Source organism: Chiloscyllium plagiosum, chromosome 7 (assembly GCF_004010195.1).
Source record: "Chiloscyllium plagiosum isolate BGI_BamShark_2017 chromosome 7, ASM401019v2, whole genome shotgun sequence".
NCBI lineage: Eukaryota > Metazoa > Chordata > Chondrichthyes > Orectolobiformes > Hemiscylliidae > Chiloscyllium > Chiloscyllium plagiosum.
Genome location: NC_057716.1, coordinates 8054493 through 8063804, shown reverse-complemented (window position 1 = coordinate 8063804; position 9312 = coordinate 8054493). Strand labels below are relative to the sequence as shown.

At 46.9% G+C, this 9312-nt stretch overlaps 1 protein-coding gene across 2 annotated transcripts in view; it reads left to right on the top strand.

Annotated features, from left to right (window-relative positions):
* Window positions 1-512: 512 nt before the first annotated feature.
* The window catches only part of tyw5 (tRNA-yW synthesizing protein 5), a 63597-nt gene continuing 54797 nt past the window's right edge, over window positions 513-9312 (top strand). For both annotated transcript variants that reach the window (XM_043692958.1, XM_043692957.1), the window contains exon 1: window positions 513-607. In XM_043692958.1, the coding sequence (XP_043548893.1) occupies window positions 527-607 (81 nt within the window). In that variant the 5' untranslated portion in view covers window positions 513-526. The remainder of the gene's footprint in view (window positions 608-9312) is intronic.

Sequence of the window (9312 nt, the reverse complement as noted above, 5' to 3'; positions counted from 1 at the left end):
GTATCCCCCACCCAGGACCAGTCTGCACCTCTCACCCAGGACCAGGCTGTATCCCCCACCCAGGACCAGTCTGCACCTCTCACCCAGGACCAGGCTGTATCCCCCACCCAGGACCAGTCTGCACCTCTCACCCAGGACCAGGCTGTATCCCCCACCCAGGACCAGTCTGCACCTCTCACCCAGGACCAGGCTGTATCCCCCACCCAGGACCAGTCTGCACCTCTCACCCTGGACCAGGCTGTATCCCCCACCCAGGACCAGTCTGCACCTCCCACCCAGGACCAGCCTGCATCTCTCACCCATGACCAGGCAGTATCCCCCACCCAGGACCAGTCTGCACCTCTCACCCAGGACCAGGCTGTATCCCCCACCCAGGACCAGTCTGCACCTCCCACCCAGGACCAGCCTGCATCCCCCACCCTGGACCAGGCTGTATCCCCCTCGCAGCGGGAAGTGTGCGTGCGCCATGCCTCCGTGCCGGGAGGGGGCGGTAGTTGTGGCGGGCGGGCAGGGGGACTGTGTGAAGATGGAAGCGGAGGGCAGGGCGGCCGTGCTGGTGTATGACAGTGTGGACCGGGAGCGGTTCCTCCGGGAGATTTACCCGATGGTAAGCCGGGGCCTTCCGTGTGTAGGGGACAGACCTTCCCTTCAGGCCCGCCAGACACACACCGCTCACTTTAATATATTGTAGATTAATCACCGTCCTGAGCCTTTCCAGTCTCCCCCTTCTTAAAGAAAAATAACTTTGATTTATTTCACTGAGGAAACGAGGATACATTTGCTTAAAGACGCCGGGAAATTACAATTAACTTTAAAGACTTGATTTTCCAACAGTAATGAGTTTCGAACGAATTAACATTTCTGACCGAATTTTAAACGTGGATTTTCATTCAGACTTTTCTGCCTGTAAATGTTGAAATTGTAGCAAAAATTCTTAATTTTTTTACCAGATGGGAATAACTGTGACATTGGGTACAATTTGTATGGAGGGTCAGATTGAATTGTTAGCCTGAAGTAATATCCATGAAAAGAGTAGGGTGGTTTTTCCTTATCTCCCTCGTGAGTTATTTGGTCTTTTTCCTTAATTCTATCCACCGTTTCCAGTGATTTTTATTTGTTAAAAGTCTCTCCAGGCTGTTTTCAGTAACACTTCACGGACAAGTTTGTCTTCCGCCTTGCTAATGTTCAGACATTGCTGACTTTGTGCCTTCTCTGGAACCTTGGTAGGTCACCAATCAAGTTTACATGATTTGGAGATGCCGGTGTTGGACTGGGGTGGACAATGTTAAAAATCACACAATACCAAGGTTATAGTCCAACAAGTTTATTTGGAAACACTAGCTTTCGGAGCGTCGCTCCTTCATCAGGTGATTGTCCTGGTCATCAATCACCTGATGAAGGAGCAGTGCTCTGAAAGCTAATACTTCCAAATAAACCTGTTGGACTATAACTTGGTGTTGTGATTTTTAACAAAGTTTACATTTATGTTCTTAAAAGTTGCATACACCTTGATACAGATACTAGCAAATATTTTGATTTTTGTTATTTGTTTGCTGTACATGCTGCTGTCTTTATTATGGTTTTGTGTCTCCACCCATTTGTAATCAACACAAGAACTCACAACTGCCTTCTGAAACTCTTGTTTAACATGTTGTTAGCAAAAGTGTCAACAACTTAACAATGACTATGCAAGGTACAACTGATCTCTTGAAGCCTGACGTATGACAGTAATTGTGTGTAATTGAGTGTGTGTTTCCCCTTTTAAGGAAACAGGTAAGGTGACATGGTGCTGAGAGCTAGAGGGGTATTCTGAGACCGACTGCGGACATGAGAGGATGTATTGCTTGTTCTCGTCTACCCTCCGCCTACTTTGTGTTGTTTGTAATTCACCAGAATCACTAAATACATCGTAACTGGCAATGAAAGTGGGATCTGAACCACAAACTGTGCAAATGTGTTTCTTTTAGTTAGGATGAAGGATGTCACCAGGACTTCAAAAATGGTGCAGAATTGTTCAGGTAACATTGAGGGAAGTGATCATGAAGAGACTTGGGCTGTGGATGACACCCCAGGAAAGAATAGTACACACTGGAAGGGGTGCAGTCATGAGAGGACTGGGACCGCAGCCAACGGCTGAGGAGGGGAGTATTCACTTGGGAGCTGACCGAAGTTATTGAAGAGAGTGGTCGCAAGGGGACTCAGACTGCAACTGATGCTGGGGAAAAATGATACACTTGTACAGTCAGTGAAGGAGCGAATGATGTGACGAGTGTTTACTAAGGAAAGTTGGGCTGAGAATGGCAACTAGACTCGGGTGGCGGGCGAAAACAAAATGGCGGTCCAGTTTCGAGCCTTGGGACCATTTGATGAAGAGACAGAATGGACGTTATGCACCAAGCAGTTTGATTTTGATGTATTTGAAGAAGAGTAAAATGTTTGAAGGCATAATGGCACTAGTTTTCCTGAGTACCGTTGAAAACAATATATCATAGACTTGTTCCAATAACACGTAGCCTTATTGTTTAAATCATTGGAATTATTGTGCTGTAAAGTAAATGTTTCTTTACCTTGAGTGTTGCTGATTCGAAGGAGTCTGGTGCAATCAGAAAAAGTGGCGGAGAAGACATACCAAGAACTATGTGAATTATTTTGCAACATTGCTACTACGATGGCAGCAGTGGTAATTGAATATAGTTACTTAGCTACTATGAAGAATAGTTCATGCCCAGTTTGTAGTCAGCTTCAAAAAGTTAGCAGAACATTGTGAATTTGGAGGATTCCTCCAAAAGCTTTGTGGGACCACTTGGTTTGTATACCCCAATAATGAAGCCATTCAACAGAACTTACTAGCAAGGAAAGACCTGGCTTTCGAAATTGCTACCTTGATTGAGTTGGCCTCCTGAGAAGCAACACAGTTGAGTGACGATACCCTGGTACTTAAAATAGTGGAAACTCAATGGAGTGCTGTACCAACTGTACAATGCCACGAGTGGTCTCAAGAAGTCAGTGTTGCACTCAACAAGCCCATTGCCGTGGGTTAAGCAAATGGGCCATATGGACTGAAATTGCCAAGTTCAATTCAAGGCAGAGAAGTGGTATTTAAAGAGAACAGTTCAGAGGACAAGACAGAAAGTTCGTACCGTCAGCCAGGAAGTCAGCTGGGTCTGCTGGAGAAGCAGGAGACCCAGAGTCAGCAGGGTTTCGGTCTGGGCTCGTCCCGAATTAAAGTTAAGAGAATAAACATGGAATTGGATGCTGGCGCAGATTCAGAATATTAGGAGAAAGTTAAAGGCAATGGCATTGAAGCTTGCCAGGATTACACTGTGGGCATAGATGGAACAATTGGTGCTAAAGAAGGACTGTGTACAGGTATAAGTACAGCTAAGGGACCAGTGCACCCATCTGCCTCTATGTTATGAAAGATGACTGCTCCTAATTATTTGGATGCTCCTGTTTACAGAAATTAAAGTTAAACTGGGGCATGGTTAATAGGCTGGTGGACTTAGAATCGAGTTTACAAGAGATTTGGGACAGGTATAAGAACATCTTCAGGGGCATTTCTGGGAAAATGAAAAAAGTAGAAATTAAATATCAGTTGAAGTGGGAGGCTCATCCAAGGAGTATGAAGACACATCCAATAGCATACACCATCCAGGTGAAAGTGGAAGCAGAACTGGAATGGTTGGAGTTCCTGGGAGTGTTGGAGCCAGTAACCAGCAGTGAATGGGCCATTCCAATCGTCCCAGGTTTAAAAACAGATGGCCCGGTCAGAATTTGTAGTGACTTTAAGGTTACATTCAATTCAACCCTGTGTTTGAATCAATATCTTCTTTCATGCATTAAGGATCTGTTCCTTTGAACTGTCTGGGGGAAAAAATGTGTTAAAAATGGATCTGTCTCAGGCCAACTTGCAGATAGGGTCATGAAGGAACATGTGATTGACCAAATTTTAAGTGGGTTGCCAGGTTTTCTCACCAATATTTTAGATACTGGATCCTATGAAGAGGAGCATTTGAAAAACGTGGAAGAAACTCTAAATGCTTGCAGGAACACAGCTTACAAGTAAAAAGGGAGAAATACGAGTGTTGTTTAGGGACTGCATAGAGTACTTGGGCCATGTAATTGATTGTGAGGGACTACACGAGGTGTCCATGAAGATGGAGGCCATCATGAAGGCCCCTAGACCAGAGAATGTGTATCAAATGCGATCGTTCTTGGGACATGTGAATTACTATGGCAAGTCATTCATAATCTGGCAACTTGTTTTGATTTGACTTATTATTGTCACATGTACACGATACAGTGAAAAATATTGTTTTGCATGCTATCCAGGTAAATCATACATAAGTACATCAGGATAATAATACAAGATGCAGAATATAGCAGAGAAAGATCAACTCTAATATATGAGTCGTCCATTTGTAAGTCTGATAAGATAAGACAGCAGGGAAGAAGCTTTTCTTGAATCTGTTAGTACATGTTTTCAAATTTTTGTACCTTCTGCCGGATGAGGGTGGAAGAGAGTGGGTGAGAGGGGTCTTTGATGATGTTGGCTGCTTTCCCGAGGATGCAGTAAGTGTAAACTGAGTCAATGGAAGGCAAACTAGTTTGCATGATGGACTGGGCTGTGTTCACAACTCTGTATTTTCTTAGCGTCTTGGGTAGAGCAGTTGCCATGTCAAACTGTGATGATTCCACATAGGCTGTTTTCTGTGGTGCATCTATAAGAATTGGTAAGAGTTATTTTGGACATGCTGAAGATCCCTAGCCTTCTGAGGAAATAGAGATGTTGGTGTGCTTTCATGTCTGTAGCACCAACATGGATTGTTGTTGATATTTACTCCTCGGAACTTGAAGCACTTGGCCACCTCCATTCATTCAGACAGGGGCGTGACCTTGACTCCGCTTCCTGAAGTCAATGATCAGCTCCTTCATTTTGCTGGCATTGAGGGAGAGATTGTTGTCTTTATCCATTGCAGTCATCAGTAAATTTGTAAGTGGCGTTAGAGCAGAATTTGGCCACACAGTCATGTGTGTGTGTGTAAGGAGAATAGTAAGGGGCTGAGTATGTAGCCTTGTGGGATACCAGTGTTGAGGACTATCATGGAGGTGGCATTGTCGTCTATCCTTGCTGATTGTGGTCTGTGGGTCACAATGAGGATCCAGTTGCAGAGGGGAGGTGCCAAGTCCTAGGTCTTGGAGTTTGTTTGGAATTATTGTGTCTGAAGGCAGAGCTAAAGTCAATAAATAGGAGTCTGACGAAGGTGAAGTCATTATCCAGATGAGCCAAGGAGGTGGTGTCTGCTGTGGACCTGTTGTGATAATAGGCGAATTGTGGTGGATTAAGGCAACCTGAGATGCTGGAGCTGATATGTGCTATTATTAACCTCTTGAAGCACTTCATAATCATGAATGTTGGAGCCACTGCGCGATAGTTATTCAGGCATGCTGCTTGGTTTTTCTTTGGCACCGGAATGGTAGTGATCTTCTTGAAGCAGGTGGGGACCTCACATCATAGTACGGAGAGTGTAAAGATATCTGTGATACTCCTACCAACTGGTCCATACAGGATCTGAGTGCACAGCTGTGGACTCCATCCAGGCCAGTCACTTTCCGTAGGTTCAATCTGAAGAAGGCCGATCTGACGTTTGCATGGTGACTGTTGGTAAAAATACACCATTTCATTGGCCTTCTGTTCAAAACGAGCCTAGAATACATCGAGCTCATCAGGGAGGGATGCATTGCTGTCGGCAATTCTACTCGACTTCACTTTGCAGCCCATTACATCATGTAAACCTTGCCACAGTCGACGTGTTTTCAGGGGGTTAGTCTGGGATTTAGTCTGTTTTTGTCTCTTGGCAGCCTTGATGGCTTTGCAAAAATCAAACCTGGATTTCCTGTATACATCAGGGTCAACCAACTTGAATGCCTCAGATCTGGACTTCAGTAGGGAATGCATCTCCCAGTTCATCCATGGTTTCCAGTTGGGGAGCACTCCGATTCACTTCTCTGGCATGCAGTCCTCTGCACACTTACTGATGAAGTCTGTGACAGTAGTGGCATACTCATTTAGGTTTGGTGCTAAGCTCTTGAATATGGACCAGTTCACCTACTCTAAGCAGTAACGTAGGAGTTCATCCATTTTGTCAGAGCAGCACTGTATAACCTTCTGTCCCAGATCCTCATGCTTCAGTTTTTGCTTGTAAGCCAGGAGAAAGAGCACAGCCATCTACTCTGATTTATCAAAATGTGGGCAGAGGATGGAGCGGTAGATATCTTTGGTAATGTAGCAATGGTCAAGGGTATTTAGGCCTCCGGTGGGACAGGAGGTGTGTCGATGGTATTTTGGTAGGGCAATCTTGTGGTTGGCCTGATTGAAGTAACCAGCTACAATGAACAAGATCTTGGGGTATTCCGTCTCGAGGCTACTTGTGGCAATATATACTTCATCAACTTCACTCATCACTTCTATCTGAGGTGAGATGTAAACTGTCAGGATAGCGAAAGTGAACTCCCACACCAGGTAGTAGGAACGGCACTTCACCAACAGTGTTTCTAGGTCTGATGAGCAATAATTCACCAGAGTCGTCACGTCCGTGCACCAAGAGGTGTTTATTAGGAGACAGACCCATCAGACCTTTGCCTTGCCTAAGGCTGTTGTGCGGGCCATCTTGTGACCTGAAAAAGCATCAGGTTGTAAGGCTCAGTCAGGTAAAGTAGGAGTGAGCTGTGTCTCTGTAAAACAGAGCACGTAGCAGTCTCTCAACTCTTTTCAGTAGGTGAGTTTAGCTTAAACTTCATCCAGCTTGTTTTCAGTAACTTGTACATTTGCCAGGAGTATGCTGGGGAGGTGGGATTTGAAACCACGTTTTTTCGGTCTCACCTGTAGGCATTTCCTAGGTAAGGGCTGCCTCTGGTCAGGCCCATGAGTCCGTGTTGGCAGTCTGCCGTTCGGGTGCATTTGATGGGATCCTGGACAATGGTTGTGGCCTTGGGCACTCCAAAGGGTCTTGTTCTCTGTCTAGTGAGGCCTCAAAGTTAGATCTCCATGAGGTTGGGTTGTCGATCAATGTCCAGGTCGGGCCTTCAATAAACAGGAAAGTGACTGGTCTATTCATTGTCATGGTTCTCGTGGCAACGGTTGAGTCGCATCAGTTCATGCAGTCAGGTGCTCCAAAAGGTGCAGGTATTTGGGTCAGATCCAGTCGGGCTGGGGGAAAGTTGGTTGTTTCTGGAGGTTGAAAAATCACCCGACATGTAAGGAAGTGGTCAGCACGGAGTGTCCTTGAGACCCTTCGGGAAAAGGAGAGGGCGGATCCTCTTGAGCGGTTCCCTGAGCAGACTGTCAAAGCCATTTGGCAGAATGCCTCATCGCCAGAACTTTCCAACAAGCACCAAGACATGGCTTGGCTGGTGGTGCCCCGACTGAGTGTTGCAGTCTGGCACATTCCATGGTCCAGGACTACGTGTTGAGGGACGCGCTGAAGCTTGGGGCAGCTGCCGCCAAGGCACGGTGGGGGAAGACCACTGTGTAAAGTCTGCCTGCCTAAAGAAGAACAGGGGGCCCATGCAGTTATTTGGGCTCTGGTGACGCTTCAGCTAAATATATGGGCATATGATTGAAAAATGTACAGACCTGTGTAAAAATGATAAATTCTGATCTCTGTATGTACATGTTTACATATGTATGGCATGACCAACTGTACAGACCATCAAATTATTTTATGAATAAAGTATATTTTTGAAATAATAAAAAAGTAAGTAGCCTTTTGGCTCGGAATATGTGTAATTCCTGAGGACCAGAGGAAGAGATTCTGTTCGAGTGCTGCAGGTGCGACGCAGCAGACGTGTACTGGCGGGGGAGAAACCAAGGGGATCGTGTTGTGAGTCGTCGGAGCTGCTAGAGACCATCGCTGGATCGTGATTGGACGTTGGAGGATCGTTTGGTTGTGCTGACCTGCTCTTGGTGGATCTTTATGCTGGCTTCGGCCTAACGCCAATTCAGGTACCAGCCAACCTCAGAGCTATGGCCTCAGCAGCCGCTCACAGCCCTGGCCAGGGCATTCGCAACACCGGTCAATCGGACGGTGTTTGTGAAGAAGGTTTTGCTGGAGTGCTGCGGGTTTGAAGCAGCGGACCTGTACTGCCTGCCGGTGTTCTTCTCTGACCACTGCCTCCTGCTGGTCGACTGTCACCTACACGACGAGCAGCGGGCTAGTAAGGGAACGTGGAAGCTGAACACAAAGCTGTTGACCCCGCAAAATATTGAGGAGCTCGAGGGACTACGCAGGTTGGAGAACCGTGAAGCCCCTCTTTGAGTCCCCAGCGGACTGGTGGGAAACAGTAAAAGGGAACATCAAGAGGTTCTTCATGCTCAAAGGTGTTCAGGAGGTGAGAGAGAGACGGGGAAAATTGTCCCAGCTCCAGGAAAGTATGCAGAACCTGCTCCTGCTGCAGACGATTGGAGTGGATGTCACGGAGGACTTCAAGGAGGTGAAGGACCAGCAAGCCTCGCTCTTTGCCTCGGAGGCCTCCAAGATAATCTTCCGGTCCAGGGTCTGCTCGGTGGAGCAGGACGAGACGTGCTCACGTTTCTTCTTCCAGAAGGTGCACAAAGAGAGCTCTGTGCTCAGCAGCCTGAAGGAAGAAGATGGCTCGATAACGTCATCTCAGGCTGACGTCATGAGGATCAGTAAATCCTTCTATGCCAGTCTATATGACGCGAAGCCGACCGACAGCACGGCCTCCCAGTCATTCCTGTCCTCTATCACGGAGGTCTTAGACGACAGAACACGGGAGAGGCTGGATCAGCCGCTATCTCTGGACGAGCTGACAAAGGCCCTCGGCCCGGAAGCGACGGCTTACCGGTCGAGCTCTATTCCGCTCTGTGGGACTTGATTGGCCAGGACCTGCTGGAGGTGTATGTCAGTATGCTTCGGGCAGGTACCATGAGTGAATCCATGAGGAAAGGCATCATCACCCTCATCTACAAACGGAAGGGGGAGAGGGAGGAACTCAAAAATTGGAGACCAATCTCACTGTTGAATGCAGATTACAAAATTCTGTCAAAGATAATCGCCAACCGGGTCAGGTCTGCTCTAGGGTCGGTGATTCACCCTGACCAAACCTGTGCAGTGCCAGGCAGGAAGATCGCTGAGAGTCTCGCACTCCTACGATCGTCTACGTGCAGCACAGGCGGTTGGACACCTGCCTGGTCAGCCTGGACCAGGAGAAAGCCTTTGACAGGATATCACACACATATATGAGAGATGTTCTCTCCAAAATCGACTTTGGGGAGGGAATCTGCAATTG